Source organism: Lissotriton vulgaris, chromosome 6 (assembly GCF_964263255.1).
Source record: "Lissotriton vulgaris chromosome 6, aLisVul1.2, whole genome shotgun sequence".
In the NCBI taxonomy this organism is placed as follows: domain Eukaryota; kingdom Metazoa; phylum Chordata; class Amphibia; order Caudata; family Salamandridae; genus Lissotriton; species Lissotriton vulgaris.
The window spans coordinates 1,678,090,390-1,678,111,085 of record NC_141694.1 but is presented as its reverse complement, the minus strand read 5'-3'; the positions used below and the strand labels follow the sequence as shown (position 1 = coordinate 1,678,111,085).

General features: G+C 45.7%; 1 protein-coding gene across 9 annotated transcripts in view; it reads right to left on the bottom strand.

Annotated features, from left to right (window-relative positions):
* Window positions 1-20,696, bottom strand: part of TATDN3 (TatD DNase domain containing 3) — a 95,870-nt gene that overhangs the window by 53,811 nt on the left and 21,363 nt on the right. For 4 of the 9 annotated variants that reach the window (XM_086927859.1, XM_086927860.1, XM_086927861.1 and 1 more), the window contains exons 3-5: window positions 15,213-15,286; window positions 14,480-14,564; window positions 323-394 (exon numbers count right to left, since the gene is read on the bottom strand). In XM_086927859.1, the coding sequence (XP_086783985.1) occupies window positions 323-394; window positions 14,480-14,564; window positions 15,213-15,286 (231 nt within the window). The remainder of the gene's footprint in view (window positions 1-322; window positions 395-14,479; window positions 14,565-15,212; window positions 15,287-20,696) is intronic. The other 5 variants (XM_086927862.1, XM_086927863.1, XM_086927864.1 and 2 more) reach the window with 3 other exon arrangements.

The following is a 20,696-nucleotide window of genomic DNA, read 5'->3' as shown; positions in this document are numbered from 1 at the left end:
AGGATGTTGATCAGAAAAGATGTTCTTTGGTTGGTCTTATTCCTCTTCTAAGTTACCTTGAGTTAGCTGGGTATCCCAAACAGAAAAAAAGGACAAAGCATAAAATGGTGCATTTATGTTGGATGTAAGAGATCACATGATGCAATAGAGACATCTGATTTGCAGTTTGCATTTTGTTGATCTTTGCCACAGTTGAGTGGCAGGAAGAAAGCGTTTTTGGTTTGTAATGTTTCTCTGTGCAATTAATACCAATGACTAGTTTCTGTGTTTTGGTGCCTATGTTGCTGCTACACCATCTAAAATACACAAAAAAACAACATGCCTTGCTTACCTCCCCAATCGCAAATAGTTGGTCTTTGTATCGTTCAATCAGTGGCAAAGCATCTTCCAAATCCTGCAGATAGAGGAAGGCATAGTTATAGAGCACAAGTCAAAGGCTGGTGATCTTTATAAACAGAAACACATTTAACTTTGGCATAGGCTAAAAGTAAGTATACAGGATTGCAAATTGTTTTAACACAGGTGAATCCATTATTATTCTCTGATAAAATTAAGTCAGATAATTCATTTTACTGCAACATTTTGCAAATATTTAGAGCTATACAGTGTGTTTTACAGGTAGGAAAGATTCTAATGTTTTAGGATCTAGCGCAGTACCAAACAGAAATATTTGTGTCAAAAGCAAATCATGTATGCTCCCCAGCCTACACATGAAAGCAAACACACACACACCCGCAAACACATACTCCAACCCTCTTACCCCCACCAAAACCTAATTACACACACTAATTCATTCCTCCAACTTGTCTCATTTTTCCAAAGTATGAATAATGTCATATACCAATAATGAATGTGTCCATCTGTAATGCAACTGGTGCACAGGTGAAGCTTTCTGATACCTTCAGATCTAGTTTGCAATATATAAACTCCCCCAGAAAAAAAATGTGACCTATTAGGCAAAGGATTATAAGGTTAATAAAAAAATAGAAACAGAGAAATTAAATGAATGTAGTCACTATGGCCACGCTATATCATTTAAGTTAGGGCCATATGTATTATGTATTTGACCGGTCGCAAACGGCCAGATTAGCAGAATCAGGCCGTTTGCGACCGGTAAAATTAATTTTGGTAAGTACGAATTCCAATTTATGATTTGGTTACATGTTACCAAATCGCAATCTTGAATTGCAAATACATACCGATTAGGTATAAGGAAGGGACGTGTTTAGGGCGTCCCTTGCTAATACCAAATCGCAGCGGTATGTAGGAATGTTTTGCGATGGAAATGCAATCACAAAACATTTGCATTTTACAACCTACTTCAAGTAAGTGGTAACTCATTCACAAACGGGAATCTTTGTGAATGTTCGTATGTTTTTTAAGAGCCAGGCAGTGGTCCCATGGACCACTGCCTGCTCTTGAAGAATGAAAAGAAAACTTTTTATTTTTATTTTTGAATTCAACTGGTTGTCCTTTAAGGAAAATGGGCTACATTTAAAAAAAAATATTGTTTTATTTAAAAGCAATCACAATCTTGGTGATCTGCTGACCCCAGCAGGCCACCATCCCTGTGATTTTAGCGATTCCAAATGGGTTGCAAATTGTGACCTGCCTCATTAATAATAATGAGGTTGGTTGATTTGCAACCAATTAGGAAACGCTAAATGACACTCATGGAGTTTCTTGCATTCAAATAGCGAATACCTAGCTGTGATTCGCTGAGAATTGCAATTAAGGATATCGCTAAGTGAAATAATGATGCATGTGGCTCATAATGAATGGCTTTCAAATCCAGACAACCTTTGCTCGAAATAGGACAAAAATCACTAGACATCTGCTAAAACTTGTATGATTCTGCTTTCTTCAGCTCTTTAAGAAGTACTACATTTAAATTTTCATAACCTAAAGATATTTGATGAAGTTTAGGTGGTAAATTTACTTTTAATTTCAAATTTGTTTTATTAAGCACATTAGCATGGGTATACAAAACATAGCAAAATTTAAATTACCTTTCGACTTTGTGTTCTGCTATAGAATAATACTTAGCGACTGTACACATCACTAACTAGTATAACTGAAAAAAGGCCCGGAAGGAATAATCCAGCATTATTTCTTAGTTTCTTTTTCCAGGAGTCTGATAGGGGAAGGAGATTCTACTCCAAGTAGGACAGTTCTGAAAGTAGGTTCTTCTTCCACCTCTAATGTAGTTAGCTACTGGTCTGTCAGTTGCAGGTTTGACACAGAGTTGCAGAAATTATAAACTGGGACTCTGGAAGATGAAGACTTGTCGACTAGCAGACAACTGCTAATTGTAATAAACCAACTAAAAGGACTCATGGGGGAGTGGCTAGAGATTTTGTACCATGCTTTAGCTGAGATCCCCCAATACTCTTTTGGCGGGTCCTAAATGGCGCAAGATTAAAGGACTTCAAGAAGTATCCTCGGCTCACCTTGTAGTAGTGCAGATTTCAGCAAACGAGTTTCTCCCAGAGAAACCTGTCTGCAGAAATATAAATTCAATTGGATGTTATGGAATTTTATTGAGGGATTTATATTTCAGCGGACGGGGTATCCATCACCGTTTTGATGGAGTAACCCGTCCACCGAAATCTAAATCAAAGCAAACCAAGCAGATGATGGACAGAGCACGGAAACTTTTCTGACACTCACCTCCAGTCACAGATCTGGGTTGAATCCATCATCGTTTTTTAGCTCACTTACCACCCCAGTTCAGAGACAGCTCTATGAAAATCAGTCTTGATCCTGTGCCTCATGGGAACAGTCCAGCCTGAACTACCAAGCCATGTATTCCCTGGCCCGGAAACAAGCATCCTGGGACCGGTCTCAGGCTAACAGCCCTCATCAGCCAGGGTAGCTTGAATCCAGTGGCAAAGTGAGCAAGGGACCAACGTCTGGGCATACCCTGCCAACTTAGGGCGAACAAAGCAAACACAAGATGATGGACGGAGCACTGAAACTTTTCAGACACTCACCCCCAGTCACAGATCTGGGTTGAATCAATCAGCATTCTTTAGCTCACTTCGCCACCCCAGTTCAGACACGGCCATATGCAAATCAGTCTTGCCCCTCCGCCTCATGGGAACAGTCCAGCTTGAACTGCCAAGTTTCCTTGTGTGTGAGATGTAAATCAGGCCCTTAATCTGAGGGACATGCAGAAGTATACAAGCTTCAACAGTTCGCCTAGCAATACTGTTAAAATAATAAATAACAAAGAAAAAAAGAAGTTTTATTATTAAAAAAAACATTAAAAGATGCATTTGCTAACTACCACTAAAACGTTGTGACAAGTTAAAATGGGAAAAAAACTATTTTAAGTCAGAGAGGCCAATAATATTCATTGTCAACATGGTCCAATGAAAAGCTACGGAAAAAGAAAAACCTGTGTCTCCATGGACCATAACAGGCAGACTCGGATTAAAGAGTAGGCTAGAAAAAGAGTGAACAATGATTATATAAACTAGGAGCATGCCACAGTGACATATTTACTTCAGAATTTGCTTATTGGAATTCGGGGACCTTCCGCAGATGCTTGTCTCAGCTCAGTATGGGTTCTATTATGTTGAACGGTCTAATTCAGAGTTTTTGAGGAAAGCCTTTATCATAAAAAAAACTTTCAGAGCAGGAACAGGCACTTTTGGTAGCCAGATCAGTATTATGGTTGTAAAATACATTTGGTTGCTTCGTTTAGTGGGAATTTGGATCTTTTCAGCAGCCAATAGCAAAGGTTGACAATCAATTTGCTATTTAACACTGGGCTTGCAAGAGCCCAGTATTTTAATCTTTCCACTAGTTAAAAATAATCCAAACAGGATCCATCATGATGACGGGTGCGACATTTTCACATTTGTTCAACAGGATGATCATGCCAGACATCTCTGGAGCAGAAAGCAGACTTTAGAGTTCCCAATGTATGGTACATTAAGCAGAAAACCCATCATTTAAGGTTTTCTTCAGTTCGACAGACAAAATAGCCATATCCAACAGAACAACCCTTGCTAAGTTGTGTGAAGTCCCAGCTCCTGCCGTGCGAATAAGGCATAGAGCTTTGAGCATTCAGAAATACGTGAGCTGTTCTTCTAATGGAGGTGTCGGTTTTGGTACTTCTGTGACCTGTCCCTTCTAATCTATGTCTACCAGGCACAGCATGTATACTTATAGGCACCTAGTGTTCAAGCAGCAAGACTGCTAAATCACGAAGACTGCCTCACTATTCCTGACAGTACGTCAAACAGTGGGTTATCCAATCTCTGGCAGGACGTCTTCAGTTCGGGTAGGGCATTTGCAAGTAATAGTAGCTCTTCTATTTCTTTAAGTCTTCTTCCAAAGCACTATAATATTTGAGGCTTTATCTTGCCATTTTTTAGCACTATCCTCTATCTGACTTGTGCAGATATTCAGTAGGGCAATATACCAATCCTTCCCTTACTTTCAGTAGTAAACCACTCCTTTTTGTCAGCAGTGAGGCATATACAAATGTCAAAATATTTAGTTAGGGGTTGTCCAGTAGCTAATTTCTAAAACAGCGTATGTCTCAATTTCCTCAGACTTTGTTCTCTCCTATGCGTGGTTCTTCAAATGGGTTCTGCCCATTTAGTACACCTAGATATTTTGCTTTTTTTAATGACACAGTTTTCCACTTCTTACTGTGGGTGAGTCTCACTACTTGTGTCTCACCCACTCTAATCAGATGGCAAACAGACTGGATGTGTTTACCCCCTGTGTTCACCTTTTAAGATTAGGCTGCTCAAACACAGGTCGTATAAGGGACCATTTGGTTGGTTGCATATGAACACGCATTTGTGTGGGCTAACATAGTGCGCAGCCTGGTAAATGTGCATAGGTAGCCTGGTACAGAGGAGACTCTTAAAAGTTAGATGTTCACCTGATACAGGCCTTATAATATTAGTGCAAAAATAACAGTTGATTGACAGAATGCAGAACAATGTCATACATTCACCCCAGTACAGAGATCTGGGCCTAAATCCATCGTTTTTTTGCACTCCACACCACCCCAGTTCAGACATGGCCATATGCAAATCAGCCTTGACCCTGTGCCTCATGGGAACAGTCCAGCCCGAACTGCCAATCCATGTCTTTCCTGGACCGGAATCAAGCATCCTAAGACCGGTTTCTGGCTATCAGCCGTCTTCAGCCAGGATAGCTTGACTCCAGTGGTGTGGAGAGCATGGGACTCACATCTGAGCATACCCATCTCACTCGGGGTGACAAATGCAAAAATAACAGTTGATGGACAGAATGCAGAACAAAGTCATACATTCACCCCAGTACAGAGATCTGGGCCTAAATCCATCGTTTTTTTGCACTCCACACCACCCCAGATCAGACATGGCCATATGCAAATCAGCCTTGACCCTGTGCCTCATGGAAACAGTCCAGCCCGAACTGCCAAGCCATGTCTTTCCTGGACCGGAATCAAGCATCCTAGGACCGGTTTCTAGCTATCAGCCGTCTTCAGCCAGGATAGCTTGACTCCAGTGGTGTGGAGAGCATGGGACTCTTGTCTAGGCATACCCATCCCACTCGGGGTGACAAATGCAAAAATAACAGTTGATGGACAGAATGCAGAACAATGTCATACATTCACCCCAGTACAGAGATCTGGGCCTAAATCCATCGTTTTTTTGCACTCCACACCACCCCAGTTTAGATATGGCCATATGCAAATCAGCCTTGACCCAGTGCCTCATGGGAACAGTCCAGCCCCAACTGCCAAGCCATGTCTTTCATGGACCGGAATCAAGCATCCTAGGACCGGTTTCTGGCTATCAGCCGTCTTCAGCCAGGATAGCTTGACTCCAGTGGTGTGGAGAGCACGGGACTCACGTCTGAGCATACCCATCCAACTCGGGGTGACAAATGCAAAAATAACAGTTGATGGACAGAATGCAGAACAAAGTCATACATTTAACCTCAGTACAGAGATCTGGGCCTAAATCCATCGTTTTTTTGCACTCCACACTACCCCAGTTCAGACATGGCCATATGCAAATCAGCCTTGACCCTGTGCCTCATGGGAAAAGTCCAGCCCCAACTGCCAAGCCATGTCTTTCCTGGACCGGAATCAAGCATCCTAGGACCGGTTTCTGGCTATCAGCCGTCTTCAGCCAGGATAGCTTGACTCCAGTGGTGTGGAGAGCATGGGACTCACGTCTGAGCTTACCCATCCCACTCGGGGTGACAAATGCAAAAATAACAGTTGAGGGACAGAATGCAGAACAATGTCATACATTCACCCCAGTACAGAGATCTGGGCCTAAATCCATCGTTTTTTTGCACTCCACACTACCCCAGTTCAGACACGGGCATATGCAAATCAGCCTTGACCCTGTGCTTCATGGGAACAGTCCAGCCCGAACTGCCAAGCCATGTCTTTCCTGGACGGGAATCAAGCATCCTAGGACCGGTTTCTGGCTATCAGCCGTCTTCAGCCAGGATAGCTTGACTCCAGTGGTGTGGAGAGCATGGGACTCATGTCTGTGCATACCCATCCCACTCGGGGTGACAAATGCAAAAATAACAGTTGATGGACAGAATGCAGAACAAAGTCATACATTCACCCCAGTACAGAGATCTGGGCCTAAATCCATCGTTTCTTTGCACTCCACACTACCCCGGTTCAGACATGGCCATATGCAAATCAGCCTTGACCCTGTGCCTCATGGGAACAGTCCAGCCCGAACTGCCAAGCCATGTCTTTCCTGGACCGGGCACATCCTAATACCCCCCACGGGACCCCCGCCCTTATGGCGGGCGGTCCCAATCCCCGCTAGGATGACGGGCGGACAAAGTCCACTCGTCATCCTAATAGGCCCTCTAGTTGGTGTCCTGCTTCATCATTGGGGTCCCAACTGAGCGGACGAATGCCCCCGGTTGTGCTACAAGCCCGAATACAGCGGAGCTGGTGTGGTGTGATTATGTGAAGTGTTAGTGAATATATTAAAAATATCTCTGAGAATCCTTGCCCAAGAAATTTATTAATGGCGGCTCAGGATATGGATAAAAATATGTGATGCAACTACTAAGGAGTTATTACCCTTAGTTGGCTATGTGATGTGGTCTACATGTTGCAGCCCGAAAAAGATGGGTAAGGTGGGCTTTCTTCAGGACCGGGTTAGTGAAAAAACGTGAGTGGCAAATATGAAATGGCCACATGAAATGGTGTTACCACACAGGCGCTAAGGTGTGTGGTCTTAGGTGTTGGCGTACTCAAAGACACTCTGTCATTAAAAACCTGTTGGGAAAAAGAAAAGGACAAGACAAGACACATATATTTAACAAAATAAAATGCAATCTTAGAAAGGTGCTGCAGTCATTGTCTCGGTTGAGGGACTACCACAGTGATTGAATACTTAGCCGTGATAAGGTGACGGCACAGGCTGCTGATGAATGAAGACATGCGCAGCGGCTAGGTAGTTGCATGCAGCGAGGGATTCCAAGCTGAAGATATAAACGCAGCGTTGACGGCGTGTCGTCGTGGATAATCGTGTGTCTAAAAAGGAAGAAGTATCTCACAAGGACATTGTATTAACCATGTGAGGCTCAGGATTGCTCTGTATTAAGCTGAGAGTGACCACACGTGCCTGTTAACATGCGGTCGTATAGGATTGTGTGAGGTTAAAAACAGTTCAAATAGATTGCCATCATGCGTAAATGCAGTAGATATTTACACTAGATTTAGGTTTTGGGCAGCGAATCGAGGCTCTAGAGGGGTCTCTTCTGAAATCCCAATAAAAGAAATTGGAAAGAGAGGGGGAGATCGGTGAACACTGCTGTCCACGGATGCGCAACCTTACTTGGTTAAGAAGAGTGTCCCGCTTGTAACCTGCTGTGGTCTCCCGTAGTCCCGACTGGTAAAGAGCGCCAGTGTGCTAGAGGCATTTATGCCGACCAGCCCTGCCAGGTCCGTTCTGGTTTGAGAGTCCAGATGGAACCTGGAACTGATCGCGCGCATGAAGGCGCAGTCAATCAGTAGACTCGGGAGTCGAAGAGACGCGGGTCCCTTAAGTGGCAGCCATCTTAAGATGGTCAAAAGATAGCGCTTTGGGGCTGAGTTTCTCTGTTATCATGGGTGAAGGCAGAGCAAAGAAACGAAGGAGACGTTTATACTAAGATTTATAGTTGCTTTGCTGTCAAAAGGTGGAAACATAATAAGACCCATTCATGAGGAGTTTAGTATTCTAAGGGGCCAATAGGAAAGGCCCCATCAATGTTGCGTTTGGGACAATCTTTAGATTGGGATTTCAGAAGAGACCCCTCCTGAGCCTCGATTCGCTGCCCAAAACCTAAATCTAGTGTAAATATCTACGGCATTTACGCATGATGTCAATCTATTTTAACTGTTGTTAACCTCACACGATCCTATACGACGGCATGTTAACACTCACTTGTGGGTGGACACTTAGGGGCGATACTTGTTCCTACAGGGCATCATTAGGGATGAGCCAGTAGTGCTGGGTAGTGTCTATGCCCCTTCTCCGCTTTCCTGGGGTCACGTAGAACGGCTTATGATGCTGTGGGCGGATATGCTCGATGGCCTGTCCGTGGTGGGTGGCGACTAGAACAATGTGATGGACGTGTCCTGGGATTGTTGGAGGCCCGGGGGAAATGTAGCTGCTCGCCATGCCACAAAACTTTCCTCATTAGTGTCTGGGCTTGATTGGGTGGACCCCTGGCGCCGGCTACATAGTGATGTGCTGGGATACACATACCTTTCTGCGGTCCACGATTCCTATCCTCGCCTAGACTATTGGTGCTGGGGGCGGATATCCTCCTGCGGGGTCTCTCTGGTCATTCGCCGAACACTGTTATGGTACAGATGGGCTGAGCGAAACTGCCCTTCCGCTGGAGCCTCTCGATGTGGAACCTGCGTGGCGGCCCATAGGACTCAGAGGGAGGCTTTGCTACAAGCAGAGGCTAACATCGCAGATCTGGATTGCCATAGCAGGGGTACCGAGGGCACCCACATATGCCATCAGTAACTGCTAGCACAACAGAACCATGCAGCTCTTCTTATGGATGAGGCCCGCTTTATATGGCTGGCAATGCGCAGACGAGTGTACCAGTAGGGGATGAATCAAGCAAGATGCTCCATCGGTTGTGCCAGGGGATGCTCCACTCCCAGTCCCTCCCTGGTATAGTGGGCCCGACTGGGGAGCCCCTTACGGACAGCTGTGCTATTGCTGAGAGCTTCTCTACATACTTTGTGGAGCTCTATGCCCCCAAAGAATGTCTTCATGAAGATGTGATTGGCCGTTTTCTGGATGACCTCCCGCCACAGGCTCTGTCCGATGAGGCGAGTGCGGAGCTGGATCTCCTGCTCACAAAGGAGGAACTGAGCGCAGCCCTAGGAGACCTTAATTCAGGCAAAGCTCCGGGGCCTAACAGGTTTCCTTGCGAATTTTTTAAGAAATATTATCTACAGCTTGGAAACCATTTCCTTAGGGTGGTGGAGGAGTCCCGTGATCGTGCACAGGCCCCCAGATCAGCACGTTGCATATCGTCCCATTTCTCTCCTGAACTTTGAAGCTAAAATATTGGCGAAGGCACTGACCAACCGTTTGCGCTCCCACATCACTACAATGGTACACCCAGACCAAGCCAGGTTTATGGCCCAGAGGGCCACCAGACATAACATTAGACGGCAAAAGTAGCTGTTGCCACCATCCGAGGGCTCAGCGAATGGGCGGCGCTCCTGCTGGCTGATATGGACAGGGCATTTGATTCCCTTAGTTGGGTGTATTTATTCGTGTCGCTGAACAGGTTAAATCTTGTACCGCACTTTCTGTCCTACTTGTCCCTACTCTCCGCTGATCTTACTGCGTCGGTGCGCGTTGCTGGCTCTACTTCGTCCGCTTTTTCTGTTGGTCGGGGTACCCAGCAGGGCTGCCCGCTTTCGCGGTACCTGTTTGACCTGGCGGTTGAACCTTTGGCCACCTGGGTACATATGGATGCACAGGTGACTGGCTTTGAATGGGCACAAGGCTTGTCGTATTGTATTGCCTTATACGCAGACGACATTCTTTTTTTTCTCACGGATGTGGACCGGACGGGGCCACGGCTGCTTCGTATTATGCAGGTGTTTGGGGAAACGTCGGGTCTCTACCTAAACCCCAGCAAGTCTACTCTATGTCTTCTCTGGGACGCATCTGGTCTTGGCTCATGGGCGTCGTTGGTTTGGGTGGTCACTGGCGGGAGGAAGTATCACAGGGTATTTCTGTCAGACGCACCCACAGTGGTATGGGAAAGGAATCTAGTTCCGGTCTGGAACGCGTGAAAGAGGATCTTAAGATATGGTCATGCATGCCATTGTCTATATATGGTAGGTCAGCCATCTTTAAGATGGTCTCACTTCCCCAGCTACTATATCAACTGCACAATTATCCATACCCTATCTCCCCTAGATGGTTCAGGCAGGTTAATGCTGCCCTGGGTCCGTTTTTATGGGCAGGGGGAGCTGTATGAGTTGCTTTGCAGGCCTGCTTCCTCTCCACCTACTGCGGTGGGCTGGCGACCTCTGACTTATTATCCTACTACATAGCATCACACTAGCTTGTCCTGAACGAGTGGTGGTATGGGGGCAGGGATGATCCAGCCTACGCCCTTGAATGGCGTCTTATGGGGGATCTTTCTCTCAACACGATTCTGTACTCTGCACCGATACGCAATTCCCTGCCGCCGGTGACCCAGGTGGTTTTCCAGCTTTGCCGACAGGCCCTACGGAGGATGGGGTGGTGGAACACACTGACACGGGAAACCCCCATTTGGAATAATGGTCGCTTTACACAACTAGCTACTCTGTCAGGGTTTCGGGGTTGGGATAGCATTGGTATCTCTACTCTGGAAGACGTTATGTGGGGGCTGACCCTGAAGTCCTTTCAGGACCTACAGAAAGATTTCCAAATGCCAAAAACCCAATTTTATAAATATCTCCAACTTCGCCACGCCCACTCTCCTAGCCTGGAGGTGTTTGAGTCTCTGGCCGAATTTAGTCCGATAGAGGCAAAGGTATTTATGGGGGACCTTCAAGACCACAAGATCTCTAAGATCTATCAATCCCTAGTTACCCACTGTTCCCCTACATTGCAGAAGCTTCAGGAGACCTGGGATGGGGACGTTGGTTAAATGGACGAGGAAGACTGAACCGAGGCCTTGGCCTCTCCATGGGGGGCTGCCATAGCGGTGCGTCTGCGCCTTGTCCAGTTTAAATTCCTCCATCTGGTTTACACAGATTCGCTTGTGGAGGGTGGGCCTGGTGGCCTCCCAGTATGTCTTAGATGCGAGCAGGAGGAGGGGACCCTGTCACACACGATTTGGCACTGTCTCTCCTTGTCAAGGTTCTTGAGAGGGGTTCTGACTTGTCTCTCTGAAGTGTTAGGCTGGGACTTGCCTCACTCTCCGAAATTAGTTCTTCTGCACGTCATGTAGGGGATTGAGTGCAATATTTAAAAACGCCATATTCTGTTGCTGGGGTTTACTCTGGAGAAGAGAGACATTGCTAGGGCATGGAAGACGCCGGCGCCACCTTCAGTGTCGGCATGGAAGAAGGGACTGGACTTTTGTATGGGCCTAGAACTCCCCATTTTCACTGCAAGGGGCTGTCCGCAGAAATATTTTAAAATCTGGAAGTGTTGGTCGGACAACCAGGGTTTGTTGCTGGAACCGGCCTCTGCCACGGGGCCCCTCAATCCAATTTAATTCTACTCTGCTGGTGCGAACTGTAATCACTTATACTTGATAGCAGGGCTTTAAGTGGGCTGAAAAAACTGGGGGTCTCTCAAAGGGGCGTGGCCAATGTAATTAAGGGCGTGGCTTAAAAATAAATAAGGTAAAAATCTGTGGTTAGCATGGTGTGCCCCCGACTTGTATATGGCGGTTTCTGTCATAGCATCCAGATATATGATGCAACAAGTAACATCATACCTGCAACAAGTCAGGACTATTGGCTTTGTCAATGGTTGTTAGTTGCATAAGAGAAATAAGCAGCAACTATGGCTAGTATATAATATTGAAAAAGCTTCCACTTAAACCTGGTGACACCACGACAATGTTGCTGCTCTTGAGCTTTAAAAAAGAGAAGGGAAATCCAGAGAGAAACTACCTCTCTTTAACAGATTTCCCTTCCCCTACAACGCTCATCTGGCATGACGTCATGCAGTAACTTCTCCACTAGTGAGAAGTGAGCAGTGTGAGCAGTGTGAGCACACGCACATCGATGTGCCCGCTGTCACTGCAGTCCGTAAAAAAAACGGACCACCTGTGACAGGGCCAAAACAGAGCCCGATAGAGACCCAGTTCGAGGCCCCCTTTAAAAAACTGCTGGGGCTCAGCACCGGTGAGACCCGGCCCACTTAAAGCCCTGCTTGATAGTATATAGTAGCGAGTGGTTGTGGTGCAACCGTCACAGCTAGGTTGGTTTTGAGAAGCTCTTAGTGCAACAGGGGGGTGGGGGTTGTTGGCGTGGGTTTCTTGTGGTTCTACTTCATTTGTATCGCTCTCTATTTCTCCTTGATTCTTATATTGAAAAGTCAAAGTCAAGATGCGCTATGCTTATAGTGCAGATGTCTCTGGGTTACAGGGCCCCGCTCTATATGTGTGATTTGACAAATAAAATGTGTTTTAAAAAAAAAAAAAAAAATGTCAACTTGTGTACCAGGTTTCAGATATTAGCCGAACATCTATTCTCTCGGCCCTGGGAAGCAGGCAGTGCGGTGAGATACCCAAGAACAGTTCTTGGCAAAAGGAGAGGCTTCTAGTACGATCTTGATCATATGATGAGAGTGCACCTTGCTCCAGGATTTTCCCTGATAGTTTGTAAATGTTTGGAAAGACACTGGATGAAAAGAATTAACGAAGGTGGCGCATCTTCCTATTTCTCCAGGCTTTCGATCAGCGCTCCAAAGCTTGATAATGACTGATGTCACAGAACAAGCCTTTTGTATGTTTTTTGGAAAGAATGCTGCAGCTTATATCACAAAAGGCATGTAACCAGGAAAATAACTTTGTGTCAATGTTCTTCTCAAAATCTGGTTCGAATAATGCAATGCTTATAAAATGAGCTGCTAGGCTCCCCAAGAGAAGAAAAGAAGCACAAGGCCCAAGGAAATGAAACCTACCCGGAGGAGAACTCAAGGAAGTTAGCGATAAGCTCCCCAAAAGTCAAGAATGTTGAGGAGCAATCCCGGCTCACTGGCAGGAGCAGTCTTCTGATGGCCCAAGCATATCCTTGGACCTTAGATGAAACAGATATATTGGGTCCTCCCATGGCCAGCTAGCAGTAGAATTTTGTGCCATCAGCTAAGGCTCAGTACCGCGATTCGTCGTCATGTGGATCCAGATAGCAAAGCCTCATTGGCCAAGTTAAGTTTTCCTCCACTCTAGGGAACTGCATGATTCCTCCTAGGGGTGAAACAAGGTTCCATTCTGGTAGGAGAGCAGCAGCTCAGTGTCTTGGTCAGATGTCAAACAAACCCAAGAAAACTGTTTAAGAGATCCTGGCAAGAAGCCAGGCTTTTTGTGAGAGCAGACCACTTTCTGTCAAATGGGGCCGAGCAAGCAAGCACCGGGAGGACCCCTCCACCTCTGTTCTTGCAGTGTTTCTGTGACTATGACTTAAATGTTGTGTACTGTTGTAGACAGAGAACCAACACTTTACGATCAATGACATACCCGACTTCTGTACATTTTTTCTCCCCTTATGTATTTTCTCCCATGCTATGTTTTTGCCCTTATCATTTTCCAGTCTCTCTAGTATCACAGCATGGATTTTCTCCTTTACCTCACACTAAGATCTGAAATTGCGAAAAGTGCTTTTATTTTTGTTCATACATTTTCTGCACCATCAAGCAATCCAACGAGGCAGTTATGGTCCTCCTGGAGATAATCACACCATCATTCAAAATAGGTTCCCCTGAACTACATGACCTTTGATACAGTATGCTCTGCCAAAAAATGAGCATTTATTATTACAGTAATGAGCTGGGCACTCTAGTGTAATATTGGTCACGTTGCTTATGAATCTTTCTGACTTGGGTTGCATAAATTGAAAGCATCCTGCTCTGGATCTGTAAATGACAACCGATCACTCAACGTAAAAAGAAAAAATAGAAGCATCCTCTAGCACACCCATCCATACACTTCATAGAACTATACCTAGAATAAAATCACTTTCCTTTCACGTTAACCCACATAAATCACTTACCATATAAACATTAATAAAGCTATTTAGTTTACATAATTGAATGACTGTTCTCCCAGAACCGATTGAAAGTCGGATTAAGAAAGAGCTATTATGCCATACTAGAGGTAGAAAGCCCTGTACAACTCCAGTGAGATAACACGGCTGGTTAATTTGCCATGTTGGGATGTGAGGTACTTACATGTATCCAGGAGCCATGCTATTTCCATTTTAACTAGAGCAAAGAACTCCGCCTGGCCATACCTTCATGGTGACGCTTCGCTGGTCTTGTGGTGGAACACCCTGCACCGGATGTACTCCCAGACATGGGAATACGTAGCCCAAGTACCTAGAAACATGATCAACTCTGTACATGTGGCAAGAATAGTAAACTTCCTCATCCACACACAAAATGTCTATTAAAATACAAAGCAATACTGTTTAGCTGCAAAAAAGTATGTTTATTAATCACTAACAGACCACAACTATGAAAAGAAGCCATTCATGTGAAAAACATTTGTAGCCTGATTAATACCTGTAGGTGTCTTACTGCTCCACCATTGACCACAAAGCTTTCATCACACACGTGAGACAGTAATGTTAAAATCACATTGTGAGCGAAGAAGACTGATTTGCAGACGTGGTACCTGGTACCGTGGTAATTCTGCAGATGTACTATGCACCTCTGTGTTATGAATGAGCACATTAATACTGGGTCATTCATATGGATGAGGAGTCCATTTGGCATGCGATTTTGCCACAATCTGGCACTCTTCAGCAAAGGGGTAACCCCTTGTGTCTCATGTCATACTATCTGAATTTCTGAGTGAAATCTTTTAAGAGACTTTAATAAAATGTATTCACCTTAATGGCTGGGTGCAACATAGATTATTAAACCACACGTCACACAGTGTATAATTAGTTATGCAGCTCTGCAAAGTAACCCACAATGTTTGGCTAAAGACTTTTCAAAATGAATAAAACAAAATGAAAATACCTTTGTGAAAGCTGTATTATGCTTTCAAACTGGCCAGAGTGCTCAGCAACTGCAAGAATGGCCAAAACCTTTGCCTGCAAAGAGAACATGGAATGGTTGATAGCAACTGTGTAATGATGAAATGTCTACAACAGATGATGTAATTCAGAGATGCTTTATTCCAAGTTATGTAGAGAGACCCCACCAGGAGCATCCAGCATGGTGCTCAGCCCAGCCAAGCCAACCATCCTCGTCGCCAATATGTAATGATGACATGTCCACAAGAGATGATGTAATTCAGAGATGCTTTATTCCAAGTTATGTAGAGAGACCCCACCAGGAGCATCCAGCATGGTGCTCAGCCCAGCCAACTGTAATCTGTCAGGCAGATCACCAACATTCTGATAGATGCATCACATGAACATTCCAATAGAGGTAGAGAATGATAGCATAGAGAATACCAAGATACCACAAACTGGTAGATGCAGAATGCGAACACAGTCCTTTAATTTAGGCGAAGGGTTGTTTGATTTAAAATACAGTACCTGTATATATATGAAGGTACAACCTCATTAATGCCTATGCTTAGTCCATATTTTATTGTTACTCAAAACAACCTCATGTTGTGATACTTGTGGTCCGGGAGATATTCTATAGGATAAGTGAATAACCAATACAGCAATACAAAAGGGCCAGGTGATGTTTGTGCCAATAGTGCGACGACCAACTGGCAAGCAGAATCAGGAAAAGTTTTACCTAAATATTTTAAATTGTGCATTTGTAAGCGGACTAGTTTATTATGACTGGAGAAACCTTTACAAAAAGTAAAGACTACTTCAGACAGGAGTACAGGATTCTACCCCGTAGGATTTTTGGGAAATTCAGTGCATGAGAAATTGTGTACTTGTGAACTACAGAATGTATTAGGATTTAACAACTACAAGGGGGAGAAAACATATGTCTTGCTGCCTGCTTCTCCAGATGCAGTTTACAAAATGGTCGTCCACTGTGCACCTGAGAGTCAATTTTCCATGGTCCCTCGCACCTTGAAGGAACTGGCAAAATATTTTGCACAGTATCAAGACATACCATTGCTATATGGACTATGTGTGTATGTAGCCATATTAAAACAACAGTGATACAGAAACTACAATATCCATGGTTCTTTTATTAAAAAGAGCTAAGACTCCCATATAACGTTCCTATCTGCCAATGGCAGTCCATGTAACTGTATAAACGTTCCTCTTTCTCGCAACACCATCTATTTTAGTTTACTTTAGTGCACAGTTTGGGACAGCACTGACTTTTGTCAACAAACAAAAAATTTAAATTGTCCTGTCCAGGCTCAAATTTGACTTTTATTCGTCAAGATGACTTCCAGATGGGCCGTGCCACACCAATTAAATATGGCTCTATGTCTCCAAATGAAATGGCCTGGCACCAAAGTGAAGATGGTGAGTTGCACAGTGTAGGCATGAAACTACCTTTGGGAGCGGGCAAGACGAGATCATTTCTTTGCTAGCACAATTCCTACTATACAGAATGCGCTTTTGCTACTGACAGAGGATCAAAAGGTTTGCTCCTAACAAAGACAACTGCAGCTGACCACACTGGGGAAGCTTCTCCGGTTTGTACTTTGCGCACAACACAAGTCATAAGAGAGGTTCATGGTTTTACAATACTTGACAACTTCATGGCCCATAGACTGTGGAGCCACTTGTAGAACAATATACATACAATACTTTTCCAGATGCTACTCCAGTGTTTCATGCTCTTGAAACAATACTGGGATCGCCGCCCCCAAAGAGACTCAGCACCCCACTGTATGCCACTATACAGGAGAAAGCCCATGTTTAGGTCAAGAGTGAGAGCCCTTTGGCAATATGACTTAGACACTGACCTCACGGATAAACGGTGGTCATACTGTTGCACTCTGACAAGCGCACTCTCAACTAATTATCAATTAATCAATCAGAATACTTCTAGAGTGCACTACCTATCCGTGAGGGTCTCAAGGCGCTGAGGGGAGGGGGGTGCCGCTACTGCTCGAAGAGCCAGGTCTTGAGGCGTCTTCTGAATGTAAGTAGGTCTTGGGTCTGCTGTAGGTGGGTGGGGAGTGTGTTCCAGGTCTTGGCGGAGAGGTAGGAAAAGGATCTGCCTCTGGAGGTCGTTCGCTGGATGCGGGGGACAGCGGGGAGGGCAAGGCTGGCGAAGCTGAGCTGGCGGGTGGGGGTGTAGAAGCTGAGTCTGCTGTTCAGGTAGGCTGGTCCGGCGTCGTGGAGAGCTTTGTGTGCGTGGGTGAGGAGCTTGAAGGTGATCCTCTTGTCAACGAGGCGCCAGTGTAGGTCTCTCAGGTAGGGGGTGATGTGGCTGCGACGGGGGATGTTGAGAATCAGTCGGGCGGAGGCGTTCTGGATGCAATGTAGTCGACACAGGTGTTTGTCTGGGATTCCTGCGTCGAGTGTGTTGCCGTAGTCCAGCCTGCTGCTGACGAGGGCCTGTGTCGAGGGCCTGTGTCACCGTCCTTCTGGTTTCGGTCGGGATCCACTTGTAGATCCTGCGGAGCATGCGGAGGGTGTTGTAGCAGGAGGAGGAGACATCGCTGACCTGCTTCGACATGGTGAGGGAGGAGTCGAGGACGAATCCTAGGTTGCGTGCGTGGTCGGTGGGTGTTGGTGCTGTTCCCAGTGTAGTCGGCCACCAGGAGTCGTCCCAGGCTGAGGGGGTGGTTCTGAGGATGAGGACCTCCGTCTTGTCAGCGTTCAGCTTCAGCCGGCTGCTCCTCAACTAGTCGGCGACGGCCTTCATTCCCTCATGGAGGTTGGTTTTGGCAGTGTACGGGTCATTGGTGAGGGAGAGGAATGAGCTGGGTGTCGTCGGCGTAGGAGATGATGTGGAGATCGTGCTGGCGTGCTACTTGTGCGAGGGGGGCCATGTAGATGTTGAACAGCGTCGAGCTGAGGGATGAGCCCTGGGGGATACCGCAGATGATGTTGGTGGCTTTGGATCGGAAGGATAGGAGGCGGACGCTCTGGGTTCTGCCGGAGAGGAAGGACGTGGTCCAGTCGAGGGCCTTCTCTTGGATTCCGGCTTCTTGGAGGCGTGTCTTTAGAGTTCGGTAGCAGACCGTGTTGAAGGCGGCTGACAGGTCCAGGAGGATGAGGGCTGATGTTTGGCCGTTGTCTAGTTGGTGCCTGATGTCGTCTGTGGCGGCGATGAGGGCTATCTCGGTGCTGTGGTTTCGTCTGAATCCGGACTGGGATGGGTCTAGGATGTTGTTGTCTTTGAGGTGGCTGGTCAGTTGCATGTTGACGATTTTCTCGATGACCTTCGCCGGGAACGGGAGCAGAGAGATGGGCCGGAAGTTCTTGAGGTTCTTGGGGTATGCCTTGGGCTTCTTGAGGAGGGCCTTCATTTCGGCATACTTACAGCTTTCCGGGAATGTTGATCTTTCGAAGGAGATGTTGATGACCTTCCGTAGTTTGAGTGCGATGGCTGCATCTGCTTTGTTGAAGACGTAGTGAGGTCACAGGTCTGATGGAGATCCTGAGTGGATGGAGTTCATGACCTTGCGAGTCTCGTCGTTGTTGACGTTGGACCAGGAGGTCAGGCGGTTGGTGCGGGTGGTGTTCGCATGGGGGGTGGAGTCTGGCGTAGTAGGGGCGGTCATGGTGTTGAGGATGTCATGGATGTCGGCGATCTCGCGGTGGAAGAAGATTGCCAGTGAGTCGCACAGTTCTTGCGAGGGTGGGATGTCGTTGGCGTTGGGGTTGGAGAGTTCTTTCACGATGCTGAAGAGTTCTTTGCTGGTGATGGTTGATCCACCTCAAATACCTTCACAGATTGTATTGCGCACCCACCTCACAATATAAACTGCAGATTTTTCACATTTGGCATGGTAGTACACCGGGTTGGCTGCTTTCTGTGTTTCAGTGCTTGACATAGTAGAAAAAATGACCAATTTTCAGATACACAGAACTCCGCTGACAGCACCTTTGGGGTATGTTAAAGACAAATGGAGTTCGGCACCTAAGGGCCCTCTCTCTTTCTTCTTTTAGCTAAGGGATAGGTGGTGATGCATCAGGGACGATGACCCATTCCCCAGCTAAAGTGCTTGACAAGACATTGTTTACTGTCACAACAGCTTGATAACGATTGGGAACTTATGCCCCTAAATTGAGGATATCCTGGGACCATTGTAACCTATCAGTCTCAGCAAGAGCAATTAGAATCTCCGACCCACTTCTGGGGATTCCCTGGTGAGTCCCAAGAGAGAACTGGGTGCGTGTGGGGGCGGGAGGGTGGGTTGGCATTGGAGGCCTTATGAATGGAATCAGATATATTATGAACTCCTTATTAATGAAGCTTGTTACGGCAATGACAATTTACTGAACATTCCGTTGTGCGCTTCTGGGGAAGCGGTGCTGTGGCATGCAGGGTATGAAAGGATGGAATGCCCTTTGACCCATTACATGAAGAGGAGAGCTGAGGAGCTTTGCGACTGTGTCGTGCTATCAATGAGATTAGAATAAATCCCACTATGTTGTACCATGATACCTTAATTATGTACTGCACGGAAGTCTGACCTTTGTTAGCATGTTGTATTCTGCACATTTGTTTGTTAGAATAACATTTAAAATAATTTAAAATTTTACTCATGACAGAAGAGAAGACACGCCTCTTCAAGCAGCCCGCCCTAAGGCAGCTGCAGTACGCAGCACCTTCCCTCACAAAGCAATACCCTAAAAAATGTACTCTTAAAACACTGACATAGCCTAAGTACCTTAAAAGAGAGTGCTGGGTTGCAACAATATTTGATTTGGATGGGTAAAACCATGGGAGATGAGTTAATTGAGTGGAACATGAACATAGAGTATGCAGTTCCTTTCTAGGTAAGAAGGTGGAAGAACACAGGTAGGTTGGAGGGGAGCTGAGCTAGCAGATCCAGGGGATCTGACTGCTCAGAAGCAAGAGCCCTCACCCACCCCGTTGGGAGGAATGCTTCATCATCAAGCAGCTCCTTGTCAGGCCAGTGCTGCAATTCCCAATGGGCCCCTCGGGGGAGCTCTTTACCGGAGATCTTTTTAAATAAGATACTGAAGTGAAGAGTGGGTGGAGGTTCTTTATGTGTAGATTGGTGTAAACTGATTTAAAAATAACTGAGAGGTACCAAGGGAGTTTTAATATGAAGGTCCTCTCGTTATGACTAAAAACAAAGAGTGGCTAAGTGTAGGTGCAAAGATCCAGAACAGCTCATAAGGTAGTGTACATAAAGGTTGACATGTTTCTTGCCAAAACTTTCGCTATTGATCAAGGCAATTCATCAGGACCCGTAAACCTAATCCACCAGTGATTGGGAAAGTGAATGTGCTAATATATAAAAATACTCAATCACCTGAAAAAAAACTGTAACCCTCTGCAAGTAGAGTATACCTGTAGATGTCTAAAAACCAACCTAGAGGATAGTAAGGAAACATAGATAGGGAAGAGAAATTAATTGAAAAC